A 21,867-nucleotide genomic window follows, 5' to 3' on the forward strand; every position below is an offset into this window, starting at 1 on the left:
TTATGTTGATGTATTGGAATTTCTCATAAATAATGTGTTCCATAGTTGAATAAGTGTATAGTCGCATGCATGAGTGTTGTCAATGTCACAATACCAATTAAAGCCTATAATTTACTAAAACAATTTGAAGTTTGATGTGTGTTTTTTCAAGATCTGTTATATATAATTATATATATACAACATGCAATAAGTTTACTGTAATTAAGTGACAAATAGTTTTACTGATTTGATTGGATGCATATATGCAGATATATTATGGTTTGTGCAGAGGACAGTAGCAATAACTAGAGCTGTGTCCGTAGGATGACATACGCCCCGATAAACGCTTTGATAGAAGTTATGAGCATTTTTCAAAACCTAAACGCCGACCCTAAGTTCAAGGTCAAAGGGGTCAAAATTTGTGTGTGTATGGGAAGGCCTTGTCCATATACACATGCATACCAAATATGAATGTTACATCTGAAGCGACATAGAAGTTATGAGCATTTTCTCGAAACCTAAATGCAAAGTGTGACGGATAGACAGACGGACAGTGCGATCACTATATGCCCTTCTTTGGGAGCATAAAAATGTGTTTCACATTGTATTGGTAAACTAGTAATGTAGTTAAAAGAACAGAATCATCAATTATAAAGTTATTGATTATAAAGTGTTGCTGGCATATTTGATGCATTCATCTAGCTATAAGAAGGTCCCTGTTTTATCCCCACTGGCACTGAGCGAGGGTTCTCAAAATCTTGAAACAATATGAATAAGTACATATAGGGTCAGGAAGCCTTGTTGATATGGGGGCTAAACACCTGAAATCAAAGCGACCCAGGTTAAAGGCCGAGGCCAAATAAATAAACCAGAGGCCGCACGAGCCTGCTATACTCTGAAAAAGTATTATTTCTTCTCAGAAAACTGGCTTAAGTGTCTTACTAAGCTTTAGACTTTGAGTTTCAGTGCAATCTATCTAAAATAAATTGGTTAAATTAAATAATAATTTGTAAAAAATAAACATTCTGCGCAAATTCAATTATTTACTTTACCTGTGTGCATGAATCATTTCAGTCTTGATGGTTAGTGAACTATGTCAAAAGCACCATAGCTATGATACACTTGTATTTTGAATATTGCAATGTTCCTCAGAAATGATGCTGATGATAATTCTACACGATCATGACATGAAAAATGATGAATTATTAGGTAGATATATTTCTAAATTCCATTTCCACCAACAATGCGGTTATTCCACTACCAGTTCACATGCTTCGTACACAGTTGAAAATAACACTATTCCACTCAACAACCGTGGCACATGTACTCAATTTTTCAACTTTTCGCAATTAAAATTGTCTCCTACTGTTATTGTTGTTGTTGTACTTTTGAAAGTAGTTCGAAAGATGGCGACCATTAACCCAGAGATTGATTTATGAAATAAATCGTCTGCTGATCCAGAGTGGCAATATGTGTGCAGTACTCTTTTAACGCGCAGTCATGCGTGTCATTCCCTGTCTGCACAGGTACATTAGAATGAGATCGTTCAGACGATGGTTTAGAAAGTGATGTTCGGGTTACCCGAAAACCTGTTTAGACACACAATCATCGCACTGACCGCTCCCATGCGGTTCTCCCAGTGTTATCATTTATGACGGACAGACAGACAGTTTATTCGGACTTACGGTACACTTCTGTAACATTAAAAGGAAAAACAACATAACATTATACAACTTTAATAGTCATTTTAGAATACTAAAACAAAACAACACAATAGATGGTAAGAACATATAAGTTCTATAAATGCGGTAATGTTATTTATTGTACAGTAAAATTAAGGATCGCACTTATTGTTACAAATGTTCCTAGATGTTTTTATAGAAAAATTAATACTTCAACACCGCCGTGCTCATACGAGCGCATCGGGATGCCGTTAATGTAGAGCGTGTCGGAGGCCATAAACGTGAGTTTACCTCCTTTATTTTCGGCACTACTTCCGATGCAAATTGGTCAAAACGCGATACGCCGTGCCGATAAGTTCTTTCCACTTTTTTCGTACCATGTCCATGTCTTTAAAGTAAGTGAACTTAGCCACAATGTTTCTCATACTGCCGTGCGTCGACGACTCCGGGGATCGGTGCAATCGTTCAAACCTTATAGAGGTTACTACTTTCTGAGAAAGTTTAAACGCGCTTGCGCAGCATCTTCTCCGTTGTCTTCGGTGTTTCAATTCTGTTTCCGGCGGCCTCCGGTACTGACGTAAAAATTAAGTTTTTTTGCATAGATTGCGATTGTAGATAGTTGACATCATCTCGCAGGGTGATACGCTCCTCCACTAGCACATGCTCCGCCAGCTCCGCAGCTTTATCTACGTAGTTGGCGTTCTGTAATAAACAATGGCTGTTTGTAAAACACGCATGCCCCCCAAATGGGCTGTCAGTTGTAGTGGCAGACATTGTGTGAATCCGTTTTTTGTCATTGTGACCTTGACCTTTGACCTAGTGGCCTTAAAATCAATAGGAATCATCTGCCAGTCATGATCAATATACCTATGAAGTTTCATGATCCTAGGCCTAAGCGTTCTTGAGTTATCATCCGGAAACCATTTTACTGTTTCGAGTCACTATGACCTTGACCTTTGACCTAGTAACCCGAAAATCAATAGGGGTCATCTGCCAGTCATGATCAATGTGCCTATGAAGTTTCATGATCCTAGGCCTAAGCGTTCTTGAGTTATCATCCGGAAACCATTTTACTATTTCGAATCAATGTGACTTTGACCTTTGACCTAGTGACCTGAAAATCAATAGGGGTCATCTGCCAGTCATGATCAATGTACCTATGAAGTTTCATGATCCTAGGCCTAAGCGTTCTTGAGTTATCATCCGGAAACCATTTGGTGGACTTGTGCAAAACAATATACCCCGGCCCTCTTCTTCGAAGGGGCATAAAAAAGTAGATACGAATAAGAATTTATCCCCTGGAAGAGTTTCTGAAGTTTTTGTTAGCTATATTGATTAAGAAGGAAACAGAATAACTAGGAAAGCATGAATACAAATAAGTTTATTTGGTAAGGCTTAAAAAAGTAACAACTTTTGGCCCTGTTTTCACCTTCCCAGCCTAATCACATCAAATATCTCCGTCCCGGCACCAACCATACGTTCCTACAAATTTGTATACTTATTTTAACTGCAAAACGAATAAGGATTTATCTTGCATTGTATTCACTAATATTTATTTTGAAATTCATCAGATGTAAATGCAACGTAGTTGTGGAAATATCATTTTATACGTTGACAGTTCTAAGCTAACGAAACTATTTTCACATACAGATTAAGACATAAAAAGCCGTAATGTCATACATATGATTATGGTAATAAAGGATATTTTACTTCTCATTTACTTGGTTTTGTGTTATGAAGTTTTTCTTCTCAGCCACAAGACGAGCAAATAGCATTTTATCTTGTAACAAAACATGCTGGCGTTCTTTTAAAGAACGAATTTCTTTCACAGCGAGTCGGATGATTCTTATCTTTGACACTCTTGGAGAAGGGTTCTTTTCTACAATATTGTGGAGATCTATAAAAAGAGTTTTCAGTTTAAGCCTTCTTATCCGTGCTAAACGGTTGTGATGTTGAATATCGTCAGGTTTCGATTTCAATGCTATGTTTTGACTACTTTTCTTAGTTTTTTCATGTAACTGGCCACGAAGGATGTTACCTTTAACACCATTCTGATTTTGGGAACTTTTATTCTGATCCAAGGGGGTGATCCCGTTGTTCATCGGAATATAATTATGATCATTGTTGATGTTTTCCCTTATTTTATTTATTGCTTCACTACTGTCCCATTCGGCAACAATGTCTACTTCTAAATCCGAATCATCATCCACTTGTTCAGAAAAATAAACAACATCTACATCCGAGTCTACGGGACTGTTTTGCTGCAGTGCTTTATCTTCCAGAGGATATTCATACGGTTTTGTGCCACTTCTTTGCTTTCGATTTCTTACAAGACACTTATGATAACGACGAAGTTTATTAGAAAAACTATGTTGTTTGGCAGAACGGAAACCAGCTGATTTAAAAGCATATGTAGTATTTGCAGTGGTAGTAGGTTCTAAATCACTAGATATCCTGAACTGTTTTGAACGCAAAACATAATTCGGTTGAGATGATGCAATAAAATTTCCGTCTGAATCACGATCACCCAAAGTGGATAAAACAGGTTTATTTCCATTGGTAAGCTGAATATCATTTGCTCTTCGTACTTCGTTACAAGAATTAAATAATTTAATGTTTTCGTCGCACCGTGGGATTTTAATATAGGGATTTAAAAGCACCGATTCTTTACATGTTTTACTCGGGCAAACACCAAAAACTTCACGAGGACGAAACGTAGTATGATCTTCAATTGCGCTTAAATCCACTGTTTTAATGTTTAATCCCTTCAGGGCAGTAGAAATCGTACTTTTAGCTATTGAGCATTCGTTTTCAACAAAATTACTTACTGGTAGTTGCGATACCGTGGATTTTTTTGACAAAATTTTAACTAGTTGCAATAACGACAAACGAAACTCTTCACCAATGCCTGTAATCTCTTGATCTTGTTGCTCACTAACTAAATATTTATTCGTAACATTTATATTTGGACCCTTTTCATGACAGGAAGAATTTGCAGCAATGGTCATATCTTCTTTTTCTTCCGGTTTAATTTGGCTAAAACTAAACTCCGTAATTTTGATTCTTGGCATGTCTTGAGAATAAGTGAATTCTGTGTAGTTTTCAACTTGAGTAACATGTGTGGTATAAATATTCGGACCCTGTTCCTGACACGATGAATCTACAGGAGTTATCACATCTCTGTTTACTTCCGGTTCCAATTCGCAAAATCTTAACTCGTTTACCTTGATTATTGGCAACTCTTGATATTCAGTGTATTCTGTTTTGTTTCCATCACGAGTTTCATGTTCATTTTTGGAGTCCATTTCAGTATATATGTTAAAGTTACCATCGAGGTCTATGTCTGAGTCCACCATTTCTTCGTTCTCGGAGGAAGAGCAGGTATTCTTGATGTAATCTGCCATTTCTCTTTTGTTTAAGAATCCCATATAAATTCTAAACTTTTCTGTTATGATGTTTTATTTTCCATACACATGTCGGCCGTGTTCATCAGGTGTACCTGGCAAAAAGCAACAAGAGACGTGTTTGTTAGAAACACAATGCCCCCTACGGCGCCGCTTTGAAAATAACAAAAACAAATTGATTATATCCCTTTAAAAAATATTACTTCCCTTGTGAAAATGATCTGTACCTGCCAAATGATATAAAATAGAAATTATCTCCCTTTAAAGCTTGTTACTTTTCTTGGATTTTGTTTTGTGACCTTTGACCTTGAAAGATGACCTTGACCCAAAGCTTTCTCCACTCAAAATGTGCAGCTCCATGAGATACACATGCATGCCCAATATCAAGTTGCTATCTTCAATATTGCAAAAGTTATGACCAATTTTAAAGTTTTTTGACGGACGCACAGACTGACGGGACCGACAGTTCAACTGCTATATGCCACCATCCCGAGGACATAAAGAGCTAGAAAGATAAGCTTATTTTTCAAACCTGAATACTCTTAATCTCACAATAATTGTGCACTTTAAAGAGTTCCGGTCATTTTTTGTGTCCTCTTCAATATTATATCCTCCAGTGACAAAATTCCAGTGATATAAAAGACTATTAACAAAAACCCTTGATAAATGCAAAAATGCTAAATTAAATGATTTAGATTCAAAGAATTATTTAATCATCGTAAAATCCATCTCAAGTAATTATATTTGCACACTGCTTTGTCATGCAAGAAATGCTACTTCCAAGTATAATGTAAGAGCCTTAACAAATTGCACGAGTGACCCTATACCGATTATATGGCATGAAAGGGAGAATAGTCCATTGATATTGGCAATAAAAGTGTTGTGATTACACTGGTGCGGTGGTCTGCTTGCCTTCACAGTGCAATTTATGTGGAAACGTTTGAAAGGTGAGAAATAGTATATAATAATGTATTGAATATGGATAAAATTTGAATATTGTATATGAAGTAAGATTTGAAATATAGTCCTACGCGTTTTTTCCTCATTTTTGTTGTATTAGTATTTGTTGCAATTGTTGAATTTATAGCAAAACAAAATATGCGGATGGCATGTGTGTGATGCTCATGTCATCACGAGATACTCGTTCTTCGTGTAAACAAATATCACCGGAATTATGTCTCCATCGGAATAAGGTCACATGATGATATTTTACGAATTACGCAAGTAGAAATGAGTAGTGGGTACCGAACTTTGTCTCTTTTTAATACTTATATTATAATGTAAGAAAAGAAGATTTAAGTTAAATAAATTGTAATAAGGACGAGAAAGAGCATAATTCCATAATTCCATAATCTTGCATAATTTGCATGATTCTTTATATTACATTCCTTCAAGATAAAGAAGTGAAACTCCAGCTGCTGGAGCAGTATTGCATTCTCATTATTATAAACCATTATTAGGTCCTTTTTATGGCTAGTGACCAATTGCTGGGTTCACCGCCTTGGAATGGTCAATGCAAAGCATTGGGGGTTAACCGGTTTTAAAGCGCTCAACCTCACACTTGGCTCAGCAATGTTCATGATACATATAAGTGTGAATAAATTTAACCTCATAGCATTGCAACTCAAAATACACAATACTACAAGGGAAATAAAACGCATTCAATTAAGGAAATACATACCCTATTGATAACATTGGAAAGTAGAGCGGGTGCAACTATTTCCGAACATCTAAGCAAAAAAGTCTACAGTTCGGAAACATAACCACACTTCCGCAAATCGATGATATTTTTAGAAACAACAACGCATACGGGACCTTTTAAAAACATCGATTGCGTGTATGGGTCATCGTACACTATTATTTTTGGGTTATAGGAAAGGCAGTGATGTATGCTAAATCCGAACACTGGTTTTGATTCCGAACATTGGTGGTTTTAATTCCGAACACTCAAAGTGCATTCCAAAAATGTAAAATATTCAAAGAAAAGAAACAGTCAGACTAATTTATTCCACGAACAATCAAAACAAGAACATGTTTTCAACAATTTGAACAGTTATGCACTTTCAAATTTCAACAATATTTGCATTCAAAAGGAAGTTCATCGCAAATCAACTGATTTTCTATGTCAACACATGCAAAATGAAATCTCCGGCCACAGTTAGTGCATTCAATAAAGTTGTCATACGTCTTCTCACACGTAAAACATTTGCCGGCCTCAACTTGGACGTCGCTGTCTGATAACGAATCATTGATTTCCCGAAGAATTGCCTCCTCGTTCTCTTGTTTTCTTCTTTTTATGGTAAGTCTGCGTTGTTTTTCAGCCTTTCTTGCCTCCCTCTTTTTTTCCTGTTCAGCATTTTTTCGTTTTTTCTCTTCCTCTTTCCTTTTCTTATTTTCTTCTCTTATTCTTTTTCGTTCACTTTTCTGTTGCAGTTCTTTCTCTTTCTTCTGTATCTTTTCCTGCAACAGAGAGCGATAGGTAGACCCTGTGATGGCCTTAGGCATGAGAACCCGTTGGACATTTGGCTTTTGCTTTTCGGTGAGTGACGATAATGTCGGTAATTTCAAATGCTTTGCAAAGGGAGAGTAGCCAGGTGAGTTTGTCTTATTTACTGGCGATACCTCATTAGTCGCCGACTTCTTGGTGAGAAGGACCGTCGAGGTGACCAACTGGTTGGATGGTGAAACAGATGGAACTTCTGACTGGTTGGTTACCATTACAGTTTGGGCGATGGACTGGTTGGGTTGGCTGTCGGACATTCCGATCAGTTGATTGGGTAGCGTGACAGTCTGGGGGCTGTTGGGTTGTATGACAGACAAAGTGACCGATGGCCTGTCTAACATGATATTTGGGGCGTCCGTCTGGTTGGGCTGACTGTCCAACGGGGTGACTGACTGTAGGGGTAGTATGACAGTCGGAGTGACGGACTGGCTCGGCTGAATATCCGACGGGACGCCTGACTGGTTGGGTAGCATTACAGTCGGAGTCACGGACTTGTTGGGCTGACTCTCCGACGGTGCGATGGCAGTCGCAGTGACGGACTGGTTGGGCTGTCTCTCCAACGGGGCGACCGAATTATTTGTTACTAATACCGGTATGTCCACAGATTGGTCGAGTGTGGTGACAGACGGGGCGACTGGTTGGATAGGCAACGTTTCTACACGGGCGGGTGAGGCGCCAGGCTGATTATGATGGCTCACCGAAACATCATTGGCTGGTGACGACGTGAGAAGCTGCTCTCCTGAAAATATTGCACTTGGCTGGAGTTTCATCGAGTGCATCACTTTGGTCGGGTCAAGAGGGAATAGGCCAGATTCGTGGAAACCTTTCACTGCAGCGTCAACCGTTGTACTTGCAGTCCAAGCTTGCTTGAACACTCTCGCAAAATTCTGTTTCGTAACAAAGTGACCAACGTTATGGGTTTGCCAGTCGCGCACTGACTGCCGCCATGCTGCCTTAAGTGTGCCAAAAAATCTGAGGTCTAGAGGCTGAATCAAGTGTGATGAGTGTTCAAGTAGACAGTAAAGCTCGATTCCATTTTCAAGGCACGTGTCTGATGCTTTCATTGTGATGTGCGTAGAATGCCCATCTATCAATAACAACACAGGTTTCTTTACTTGGCGGGCGTTAATATCAGGTATGAAAACGTTTTTTAGCCAACAAACGAAAACCTCGCAGTCCATCCAACCGTTTTCAGAACGACCAAACGCAGCTTCCTCGAAGCCATCTAAGGGGTCGTATGCGAAGCGTTGGCCAGGGTAGATTATCATTGGCGTTACGAAGTGACCAGAAGCACTTGCTGCTGCCATCACCGTCATCTGAGTCTTGTCCGAGTTGCCAAAATGATATACGACGGGGTCTCCTTTTTTTGAAACAACCTTACTATTCTTGTGTGCACACAAAGAGAACCCCGTCTCGTCTGCGTTGTAGATTCTACTAGGATCAAGCAGCAGAGTTTCATCTTTGAGCTCATCCTTAACGTAGCGTTCAAATTCGGCAAACCAACGCTGAATTTTCTCTGTAGTGATGACGGCCCGCTCCTTCCCTAATTGGATAGTTGTGCGGACGGACAAATACGGATGACGCTTAAAAAACCCACGCAACCATTGCCGTCCCGGTTTGTTTTCGAGAAAAGGGGTTTCTCTGCCAGCGTCATTGATAATCTTCTGGACAACCGTACACAGCTCATGTCTTGTTCGACCGTAGCCAACCCTACTCATATGGACCACCCAGTTGGCAATTCGTTTCTTTTCGTCAGCACTGAGGACGGTCTTCGCACCGATATGGTCAGTTGCGTACTTCCCACGGACACGATCATGGAGTGTTGTTTTGGGTATTTTATACGTTTTGGAAGCCTGGCCAAGCGTCATTGTACCCGATTTTATTATTTCGACTGCACGACCAACCACTTCTGGGTCGTACTTTCTACGTTTTGCTTGTAATTGACGACTCATAATATCTAAAATAAAACGAATTCATGTGTCAAGACATGAGCCTTTTATTTTATGTTTTGGTAATTTATAAAACAATATTCTTGTAAGTTTTTGCTTTATTGCAGTAAAATTCAATGATAAACACTTTTAAAAAAAATCGTTCGGAATAATGAACATTGTTTAATATATCGGTTGTAATTCCGAACACTTGATTTTTGCCTTTTTTGTTTGTGGAAGCTATAAATAGAGCATACACACTAGTTGGGAAATGCCTAACTAACAATAGAATAGCAAAACCTGATCGGGGAAATACTTTAATGACGTCATGTAACCTTAGGAATTAGTGAAGGTGAAATTGAGATTTGCGTAATTCCACTCACTTGACTGGTTGGTGAAACGACTTTCCGAGATTCTTCAAAATTTTAACTTCGTTGCCGCTCAAACATGGACGAAACGGAAAGAGTTAAGTTATGATGTCATAAATATGATGTCATATGTCAGAGTTCATGCTTGAATTATATTGTTTGTAAACGTTTAAATTTTCGTTCGGAATTAGACGCTGTTCGGAAATAGGTACACCCGCTTCTAAGTGTCATGTCATTAAATAAAGGACCTACTAATTGTTTATAACAATAATTCAATACTACTCCAGCAGCTGGAGTTTCACTTCTTTATAATGTTATCATGTCATTTGGACAACATATACAACATAACACATTTAAATTCTACTTTCTATTTAGATCTTTTCCATTATGTTTTTTCGGATAGATCCCATGTATTTCTTTTTATCTGTAAAACTATTTTAAACCACCATTACATCCCTGCCTACAGAATTTCATATTACAGTTGATAGAAGTTACACTCTATAAACTAACATAGATTAGAATAGAACGTTAAGCATTGCCGAACTATCAATGGGATGAACCATTTGCAAATGGATGTATGGTAAACAAATACACTGAACTCACAAAGGTTATAGTTGTCGGTCCTTCGTTGGCATCATCTTGTTATTATTCCGTAATCAAAACTTCTGGACGCATGCAGCATGCTATTTCAGTTCAGTTTAAATTAATCTTGTGAACAACATGGATTAGAATCGTGGCTTGATTTTTACATGGTGTATTTGTATCAAAGGGAAGTTACTCTTTAACAACATTATCAAGCAGCTAGTAGAATGAAACAACAAAGTATGCAACTCGATATATCTGAAATTGGCAGTGAACAAAAAGTGGTACTTTATTACCTCGCTTAACATGGGTCTAAATTACGTTTAAAAGCTCTTTTCTGATTGGATGATACAGTCCTAAATCATCCAATAAATAAACTCAAGATATTAACCTTGCGGAACATTCTATCACATGCCACATGCAAGCTATTTAGAAAGAAAAAATCGCAAACCAAAAAGTGTGTTATGTTTTTATTCGCGGTCATAGACAGTGTTCCTGGCTGAAACTAATGCGATATTACTTTTAAAGCATTCATGTATTAGTATAAAGCAAGAAAGAAGTAGAATTTTTGTGTAAAACATAAGAATTTTGGTTTAAACTTGTGTCTGCTACTATTTTACAAGTGATTACGGAAATAACCGAGTGTACAGATGGATCGACAGATAAATGCCAAACGACAGAATAGCTTGCATATTTCAAGTTTATCAGCCTTGAAACCGACGATCGGTAATTTCCGTAACCATATAGAAAATTTCAGCTTACAAGTTTTCGTTTTCTCAAATATTGTACCACAAAATTTTTGAATACCATTACAAGATAAAATAACAAGTAATATTTCCTTGATTTTGGTGAGGAACACTTTCTATAAATGCTTATAAACACGCCGTAAAGCTTAACTTAAGTGCATAAAATATTGTCAAATAAATAAATAATAAATAATTTTTCGTTCCATCCGATAGTTTCATCAATTCCCATAGCTCAGTCACTCAATTATATTGGGAATAATCACCAATATCTGATTAGACTTATATTATTTATTTTTATCTTGAAACTTCTATTTCATTAATGTTTTTTTTATAAAAGTCGTCAATTTTATAAAGATTTCTCTTAAGTTTGAAAAAGATTTAGGCAAATATTACGCATTTAATACAAAATGCAAATAATTTATAAAATATTCCCTTTTAATCAGTATGTTGGTTTATCGGTCAATAACAATATCACTTCATTGGATTATTTAAAAGTTATAACAAACATTAAATGTTTTCCGATCAAATGATTCATGACACATATAACAATTTGATAGGAAGATATTAACAAATTATGGTTGCTAGGTTGCCCGCGTATAATGGTCATGTTAGTATTGAAGTACTTGATTTCTAAATTTATTAGCCTTTGGGTGTTGTAAAGACATGAAACATTTCATGAAATGTCTTAAAGTGTAGAATTTCTTTTCATTTAGTAAAACAAAGTCAACATAACCCTTAAGTGGCTGAGAAGAACTTGTGGCTGAATAAAAAGAACAAGAGATGACAGACAGACAGACAGGCCAAAAACAATATGCCACCGATATTTCGATCCAGGGGCATAAAAAGAGGCTATATGCTCGTTGAAATAAATGTAAACATCATTGTATGTGAATTTGCTGATCAAAAGTAGTATTTTTAGTGAATAGGGGATATAGATTTTCAAGAATAAACAATATAATTATAAATGTTTTGGTGAAGTGCATGTCACCCAGTATTATCATACTACCAGTTTTGGTCTAAAAACACAATAACATTTTTTTAAAGTTCATAACCCCTTAATTGTTGCAAACAAATCGTAAAAAATGAAATTTTCAGAGTAACCTATTACAAATAATATTATAAAAAATGCTTTATTTGACCCTAGACATTATCTCTGCACTCATTGATGATATTTGTCATCAAATACTTATGTTTTTAAAATTATTGTTTCATGCTACTTATGGTACCATTTTTTTGTAAGAAAATTAAATACATTATTTTAAAGTGCGTAATCCCTTGTTGCCAAAACATTCATAAAAAGTATAATTTTCAAAGAAATCCATTAAAACAAAAAGAAAATGCCTTCTTAAACATTAAAGATTATTCCTGCAAGCATTTTACATCAATTATTTATGTTTGAAACAAGAGATTGCCTAGCAATATTGTCCCCTACCGGTGAAACTCCACCATTCAGTATTTTTTTTATTTGTTGCCATAGCAACCAGAATTCTCGACGTAAGAACAAAATGAAATGACGTGCATAATCTCCATATTGCCATCTATCCATGTTTCAGGTTTCATGAAAAAATATGAAAAACTTTTACAGTTATCGCAGGATCTAGAAAAGTGTGACAGACAGACTGACCGACAGACTGACTGTCTGACTGACTGAGCTCAAACCATAAGTCCCCTCCGGTTTCACCGGTAGGGGAAAAAATCATTGGCTCATGCTACCGCTAGTAAAATCAGGATCATGATATATCGACTATCTCCGAAATCCTCCGAAATATAAATGTATTCAATAAATCGACTGCTGATACAATCTTGCAGAACAGTTGTCGTTTTCAACATCCGCGCAGAGATTTGACTAAAAACAGCATAGCTCGAACAAATTGTATGTGATAGCATGGAACGACCACCCTGCATCTCTATGATCTCACATCCATGTACATTTGAATGTCATGTAACCGTAGTAGTTGCAATTATCCAACTCCCAGCTACTGACCCTCCGGGGCTAATAAAAGCTCAAATCATTGAATTCTAGTTACTTCGGCACCTGGACCCTTCGGAATTTGGTCTCTTCGGCACTACGCAGTTATTTCGGCATTCGAAACTGGTTATTTCGGCCCTGATAGTTAAACGCTTCGACACTTATTTAGATTTTAAAAGGTACCTAGTTTTTTTATACATTAAAAGCCTGTATTGTTAAATTAATATATTTCAATACATACACTGTACTGTCATCGGCACTTAAGCTTCGACACAAACTTCATTTTTACAAAATAAATATATATTCTTGGTACATTAATTATAAACATACAAATAGTGCAAACACATCGAATTTTAATCAGTTTTATTTTTTTTCTATTTTGAAATGCAAAAATACATTGTAAAAAGCAACAAAGATCTCTCTCCCTCCCTCTTCCTTTCTCTCTCTCCCCACCTCCCTCCCTTCATCTCTCTCTATCTCTGAAGAATATACCTCTCCCACAGAAAAATACCTTCTCCAGGATGGAACAGGTGGTTTTCCGTTGATTCAAGCAGAACTAGTAACCGTCAATAAATTTCTGCAAATATTCACCATAGATTAATACAGAAATCTTCTGGTGAAATAGATTCTTAAGAGAAACATCAACGCGTTTTTAATATTCGCTCCAAAAATCCTTCTGTACCAACAAAAATAAAATAACACTGTATTCATCGAGATTTTGGATTCTATATTTTGTCTAATTACTCGTATACCAGCGAACATATTATACAAAGAAAACAGATGGAATTCAAAAGAAAAATTCTGAACATTATAAACGTCAAAACTTAAATCTCTGCAGTTTTTTACGAGCGGACTTTTAATTAAGGGTAAAGTTAACGATTCGACCCTTAATGTATCGTCCAATATTAAATAACGCTTTTCCCGACGAAAATCTTACTAACTATCGGTTGTCCAATCATTCTTTTGACAAGTGCGTTTGAACATGAACACAAAAACATATATTGTACAGACTATGCATTTAGCCCTTAGTAGCAATTCTCGAACTCCCAGCTACTGACCCCCGGGTCGCTATATGCATGTACACATGTAATCACAAAAGCTCAAAGCATTCAAGTATACTAGCTTAGCCAGCACCGTCACATGATAAGAAGTCTCGAAAAGTACATGTGACAACCCCTGCCATCGCCCTGGTAATTGTGCACTGACCGCTTTGAAAGGGAGAAACATTTAAAAAATGTAAAAACCCAAACAAGCAGTTTCAAGAAGATACTCTATATTATTGTTGAATGATACATTTGGATCTTTGCTTAACTTATTATCTTTTTGACATGAAATTGAAAAATATCAGCTATTTTTTGCATGTTTAGACTGTTTCGCCTATTATAGAACAGTTTTCCTAAAACGGTGCTATAAGTATAGTTCACACCTAGGCTACAATACTACGTTCAATATGTTATTTTTTTAACAACAAACATGACATATTAACCTTTGTGGGGTATACCAAAACATATTTTAACATAAAGCTATAACATACATTCACTATCTTTTAATATGTATTTTGGAGTTACACTTTCTAAAAATATAACCTATAAATAGCCGTATTTACTATTTATGCAAAAATTATACAGAGGGCAAGTGCTGAAATATCCATTGTCCACAAATGGTCATAATCATGCAAATAAGTGGGTTGAACACATGTTTCATCCAGTGAAATGTAAATTTCCCTTTACCTTTTCACAATTAACAATGTGAATTCATAAAAATATAAACATTATGATTTCCATACCATTTTAAGGATAAAACTTTATATTCTTCACTGAAAAATACCCGTCCATCATTGGACTTGATATTTGAAATATACTAGTAGAATCAGTATAGAAACAAGAGGGCCTGCAAGGCCCAAAGTCGCTCACCTGAGATAACAAGATATTATTGGGACAAATCTTCAGACGAAGTTTCACGAAGATCGGAAAATAAATGTGGCCTCTAGAGTGTTAAGAAGGTTTTACTTTAGCCATATCAGGAAAAATGCCCCGCCCCCTGGCAGCCATGTTTTTCAAGCAAACATAATTATTTTCGAACTCATCCAAGATATCATTGAGACCAATCTTCTGACCAAATTTCATAAAGATTGGACAATAAATGTGGCCTCTAGAGTGTTAACAAGGTTTTACAAAAGCCATATACTGTATAACCATATCAGGAAAAATGCCCCGCCCCTGGTGGCCATGTTTTTTAAGCAACCAAATCCATTTTCGAACTCATCCAAGATATCATTGGGACAAATCTTCTGACCAAGTTTCATGATGATCGTAAAATAAATGTGACCTCTAGAGAGTTAACAAGGTTTTACTATAGCCATATAAGAAAATAGCCCCGCCCAAGTGGTGGCCATGTTTTTCAACCAACCGGCATCATTTTTGAACTCGTCCAAGATATTATTGGGATGAATCTTCTGACCGAGTTTCATTAAGATCGGACTATAATGTGGCCTCTAGAGTGTTAACAAGATTTTACTATAGCCTTATATAGCCATAAGGAAAAATGCCCCGACCCTTGGCGGCCATGTTTTTCAAGCAAACGTAACCATTTTCGAACTCATCCAAGATATAATTGAGACCAATGTTCTGGCCAAATTTCATGAAGATTGGACAATAAATGTGGCCCTAGAGTGTTAACAAGGCAAATGTTGACGCCGCACGACACACAACGCACGACGGACAAAAGCGATCACAAAAGCTCACCGAGAGCACATTGTGCTAAGGTGAGCAAAAAAAGTAGATATTAAAAGAACTTATCTCCTGAAAAAGTTGCTGAATCTTGGTATCACATTGTTTGTTTTGTTGAATCTGATTCGAACTTACTAAAATGAAATAGTTGATTCCGAGTAATATGACTATAAGAGTCCGCCGCGCGTGACAGCTATATTTCAGCATTGCCGAAATATAGGAAAATTTATTCCACAGTGGTTTATTTCGACAATGCACGTCTGGTGATGGGATAAAATTTCATTCGTTACAATTTCTAAGCTAACGAAACTATTTACACATAAAAATTGAGACATAAAAAGCCATAGTGTCATACGTATGATTATGGTATTAATGGATCTTTTACTTATCATTTACTTGTTTTTGTGTAATAAAGTTTTTCTTCTCAGCCACAAGACGAGCAAATAGCCTTTTCTCTTCTAACAATACATGCTGGCGTTGTTTTAACGCCTGAATTTCATTTTCAGCGAGTCGGATGATTCTTATCTTTGAATCTCTTGGAGAAGGGTTCTTCGTTACAATACTGTTGAGATCGTTAAAAAGATTTTTCATTTCAAGCCTTCTTAACCGTTCTAAACAGTTGTGATGTTGAATATCACGACTGTGATGTTGAATATCGCAAGGTTTCCGTGTCAATGCTAAGTTTGGATAACTTTTCTTAGCTTTTTTCTGTATCCGGCCACGAAGGATGTTAACTTTAACACCATTTTGATTTTTAGAACTGTTATTTTGATCCAAGGGGGTGATCCCGTTGTTCATCGGAATATAATTATGATCACGGTTTATGTTTTCCCTCATTTTATTAATTGCTTCACTACTGTCCCATTCGGCAACAATGTCTACTTCTAAATCAGAATCATCATCCACTTTTTCAGAAAAATAAACAACATCTACATCCGAATCTACGGGGCTGTTTTGCTGAAGTGTACTATCTTCCAGAGGATATTCATATGGTTTTGTGCCACTTCTTCGCTTTCGATTTCTAACAAGACGCTTATGACTACGACTACGTTTATTAGAAAAACTATGTCGTTTGGCAGAACGGAAACCAGCTGATTTAAAACCATATGTAGTATTTGCAGTGGTAGGCTCTAAATCACTAGATATCCTGAACTGTTTTGAACGCAAAATATAATTCAGTTGAGATGATCCAATAAAATCTCCGTCTGAATCGCGATCGCCCAAAGTGGATAAAACAGGTTTATTTCCATTGGTAAGCTGAATATCATTTGCTCTTCGTGCTTCGTTACAAGAATTATTAATTAATTTAATGTTTTCGTCGCACCTTGGGATTTTAATATAGGGATTTAAATGCACCGATTCTTTACATTTTTTACTCGGGCATACACCAAAGACTTCACGAGGACGAAACGTAGTATGATCTTCGATTGCGCTTAAATCCACTGTTTTAATGTTTAATCCCTTCAGGGCAGTAGAAATCGTACTGTTAGCTATTGAACATTCGTTTTCAAAAAAATTACTTACTGGTAGTTTCGATACCGTGGATTTTTTGGACAAAATGTTAACTCGTTGTAATAATGATGACACACGAAACTCTTCATCAATGCCTGTAATCTCTTGATCTGGTTGCTCACTAACTAAATATTTATTCGTATAATTTATATTTAGACCCTTTTTCTGACATGAAGAACTTGCAGCAAGGGTCATATCTCCTTTTTCTTCCGGTTTTGTTTTGTCTTGAGATTCAGTGAATTCTGTGTTGTTTTCATCTTGAGTTTCATGTTTAATATAAATATTCGGCTCATGTTCCTGCCACGATGTATCTACAACAGTTATAACATCTTCATTTACTTCCGATTTCAATTCGCCAAATCTGAACTCGTTTACCTTGATTATTGGCAACTCTTGATATTCAGTGTATACTGTTTTGTTTCCATCATAAGTTTCATGTTCATTTTTTGACCCCATTTCAGTATTTGTGTTAAAGTTACCATCGAGGTCTATGTCAGAGTCCACCATTTCTTCGTACTCGGAGGAAGAGCAGGTATTCTTGTTGTAATCAGTCATTTCTCTTGTGTTTAAGAATCCCATGTCTATCTTAACTTTTCTGTTCTGATGTTTTATTTTTCATACACATGTCGGCAGTGTTCATCAGGTGTACCTGGCAAAAAGGACACAACTCGCATGACCCAGTTGACAATGATCATGCAGTCTTTAAGACTGAAATCTTCACGGAGTAAAGGGCATCTTCCCTACAAAGTGCATGTACCTCGATACCATAATTCAATAAAACGTATGAAAAATATTATTACCGTTCTTGTCGTTACATATTTTGCATCAAGACTAACTGTCCAGCGCCGTTTGAAACCTTTGTTGACATACATTTCAACTAAATGACATTTTAAACAAACGAGAGATTTCATAGTTCCAATGCGAAGGTGTGTCTTTACAACTGGAGATTTCATTCATAAAGACTGCGTGATCATTGTCAACTGGGTCATGTGAGTTGTGTATCGTGTTATTTCTTAAAAGTTGACCCAGCATTTGTAAAAAATATTGCAAGACATATACATTTCCAAAAAGGAAATTCATTTCTGCGTTGAATAAGACCGAGATCGTGAAAATCGCTGCACACTTGATGAAGATATGGCTGTTCATATCGATGCACCCCGTTTTGGGGTGATTTTGAGTTGCATATCGTGTTATTTATATATTTGAAAGTGAATTTTTTTTCAGAAAAGATAATTTTTCGTTATAATATGATTATTTATCATTCAAAATGATGTTTTCACTAAATAATATCATAGCAACACGCTATCCACCTGTGCATATAAGTGCAAATAAAATTTAATCTCATAGCAGTGCAACTCAAATTAAACAATACTAATAAAAACGCATTCTATTTAATAACCATTCATATAATATTCATTCAAGGAAATGCATACACTATTAATAACATTGGAAAGTAAATTTTTCAATCATGTCATTCGGACAACATATACAACATAACACATTTAAATTCTACTTTCCATTTAGCTCTTTCTTGTTATGTTTTTTTCGGGTACATCTTCTATATTGCTGTTTATCTGTAAAACTATTTTAAACGACCATAACATCCCTTACAACAGTATGTGCATATAACAGTTAATAGAAGTTACATTCTATAAACTAACATAGATTAGCACAAAACGTTAAATCGACGTTAAGCGTGGTCGAAAAATAAATGGGATAAACCCTTTGCAAATGGATGTATGGTTAACAAATACAGTTCACTCACAAGGGTTATAGTTGTTGATCCTTCGTTGGCACCAACTTGTTAATATTCCGTAATTTAAAATTCTGGACACATGCATCATGCTATTTAAGTGCAGTTTACATCAATGTGCACAACATGGATGCCCATCGTGGCTTGGTTATTACATGGTGTATTTGTTTCAAAGGGAAGTTACTCTTTAACAAAATTATCAACCGCTTGTAAAATCTGAATAATGATACTTCGACTATCTCCGGAATCCTCCGCATTATAGATTAATTCAATAAATCGTCTGCTGATACAATCTTGCAGAAAAATTGTCGTTTTCAACATCCGCACAGAGATTTGACTGAAACCAGCTTAGCTGGAACAAATTGTGTGTGATAGCATGGAACGACCACTCTGCATCTCTATGATCTCACATACATCTACATTTGAATGTCCTGTAACCGTAGTAGTTGCAATTATCCAACTCCAAGCTACTGACCCTCCGGAGCTTATAAAAGCTCTTGCAAAATCATTCAATTCTAGTTTCTTCGGCACCTGGACACTTCGTACTTTGGTCTCTTCAGCACTCGGTAGTTATTTCGGCACTCGAAATTGGTTATTTCGGCACTTATAGTTAAACGCTTCGACACTTATTTTGATTTTAAAAAGGTACCTAGTTTTAATACATTAAATACCTGTATTATTTCATTAATATATTTCACCATACACTGTATTGTCATCGGCACTTAAGCTTCGAATATAACTTCATTTTTACAAAATTAATATATAATCTTCTTACATGCATTCGGATCATACCAATAGGCAGACTCATCGAATTTTAATCAGTTTATTTCTCTTGTTTGAAAAAAAAACATACATGGTAAAAAAGCTGTACTTACATTTTAACATCTACATAGCCAATACAAATATGAATATAAATTTATCATCACTGCATCAAATGATACTTTATTTGAAATTAAAGGTTATGTTATGTAATGGCGTGGATTAGCAAAATACGGCATTGCCTGAAATGCAATGCAATAAAATGTACAAAAAAAGAATCATGTATACGGTAGTAGCCATGCACATATTGTCCAATGTCCACTAGAAGCTGGCACTTACACGTGCGAACACTCACGTGAGGTCTCTTTCTCGTTCATGGTGTCATAAACCCAGGGACCTATACTTGGGGTGCCTGCAAAAACCACTTGTGGCAGATGATTTATTTTATTGTAAATAAACACCATTTATGATACATCCATGTCATCTCTTGGCATATTGAGAAGTCATTTAAGCCACATTTTAAAGCCTAAACACGTAACAGTTGCTTTAAAAAATATGTAAAAGCGAGATTAAACGATTTTTTATGGATGTTAAAGTGTAATATATTGATAAAGTATGTTACAATAACACAAAATGGGCAATACAAATTATATATTGAAGAATTTCATAAAATGCAGCAAAAACAAATAAGCGCCCCCAGCCGATTGCGACAAAGATATTTCGTTCATATTTTCTTACAATAACCGAAGCATTCGTCTTTTATTAGGATCAGAGTAAGTGTTCGCCAATCTCTTGCACGACGGTTACATTACATTCACCTCTGTGTTGGGCTCAAAACGGACTACAATCGGGACACTTCGGACAATTCCGCCATATCGCCATTTTCAGTGCCTTTACATAAGATAAGTATCGTTACATGTACCAGCACATGCCAATGCGACGTTGTTTTAGACTTATTCGGCGGAGAAAACGGTATTCCTTGACATGTGTGTGCTCAACAACAATTGTTCCAGAAGTTGCCCGTGTATAACGACCATGTGCGTGCTCAACAACAATCGTCAAAACCAATCGAAACTCAACTTTACCTTGAAAATAACGCCATGAGCAATCGATGTATCCATTTTTTGTCAGTTACAATGCGTCCACATGAACAATTGGTACTTAAACAGTGCTAATTAGTGTGAAAACAGTTATACTATTGTTAGTCCATGTACAACAACAATTGACGGTTCAGGAAATCGCAAATTATTCCATGAGTAAACTCCACACTCAGACCAACCAGAGGAAAACGGTTGATACTCGATGAAACCGCTTCCGGCTGGCCGTATGATAGGCGTCATCCGATTAAAAACAAGTAGGTAATAAGGAAGATGTACCTGTTTGAACACTCAATTTTTCCATCTAAGCGAGGCATCGGCGGCCATGTGTTCTCAATTCTGACCACGTGATTCCCTGCACTGGTTCGTGTGTCGTATGAATATATATCGTTGCAGGGATTTAAAATTAACCGTTAAACTAAATTAAGATTCACATCGTACATGCATGATATACATGCTGGCGAATTCGACAGTACAGACATTTTCGATTTCAGAATTAAATATCTCGCTTATTTCGCAATTTTCGAAACTTTTATGTTAATTTATATTGAAATATATGTATAATCAGTTTTTACACATTTTATATAAATTCATAAATATTTGACAAAATCGTATAATCTTGCTTTAACATATTTAAAAACATGAAGATATTAGTCCGAAATGGATGGATTAAGTGTATATTTATTAGACAGTTTAATCATAATATACAGTGTTTAATAACTATAAATTTAAAATTTGTGCAATTTTACTGCTACAATGTATTTAACGATTTCCGGCAAAAATTAGCAATAAATATCGGCATGCGCACTGACTGGTTGGCAAAACCACTGATTACAGTAATGCCAAACATGTATAA

The 21,867-nt window shown here is 36.2% G+C and overlaps 1 protein-coding gene across 7 annotated transcripts; it reads right to left on the minus strand.

Moving 5' to 3' along the window:
- Positions 1 to 1,699: 1,699 nt before the first annotated feature.
- LOC127866039 (uncharacterized) lies at positions 1,700 to 21,357 on the minus strand. 7 transcript variants are annotated; one of them, XM_052406278.1, is made up of 3 exons: positions 21,291 to 21,357; positions 3,383 to 5,160; positions 1,700 to 2,363 (listed from the first exon to the last, which is right to left on the minus strand). In XM_052406278.1, the coding sequence occupies exons 2-3, from the start codon at positions 5,087 to 5,089 to the stop codon at positions 2,163 to 2,165; spliced, it is 1,908 nt and encodes a 635-aa protein (XP_052262238.1). In that variant the 5' UTR covers positions 5,090 to 5,160; positions 21,291 to 21,357; the 3' UTR covers positions 1,700 to 2,162. The 7 variants fall into 7 exon arrangements, with proteins under 7 accessions (XP_052262238.1, XP_052262237.1, XP_052262241.1 ...); XM_052406277.1 differs by lacking the exon at positions 21,291 to 21,357 and adding an exon at positions 19,168 to 19,314; XM_052406281.1 differs by lacking the exon at positions 21,291 to 21,357 and adding an exon at positions 10,468 to 10,652 and having other exon boundaries at positions 3,700 to 5,160.
- Between the last annotated feature and the right edge of the window lie 510 nt (positions 21,358 to 21,867).

The sequence above is a fragment of the Dreissena polymorpha genome, chromosome 2 (assembly GCF_020536995.1).
Source record: "Dreissena polymorpha isolate Duluth1 chromosome 2, UMN_Dpol_1.0, whole genome shotgun sequence".
Classification (NCBI taxonomy): Eukaryota; Metazoa; Mollusca; class Bivalvia; order Myida; family Dreissenidae; genus Dreissena; species Dreissena polymorpha.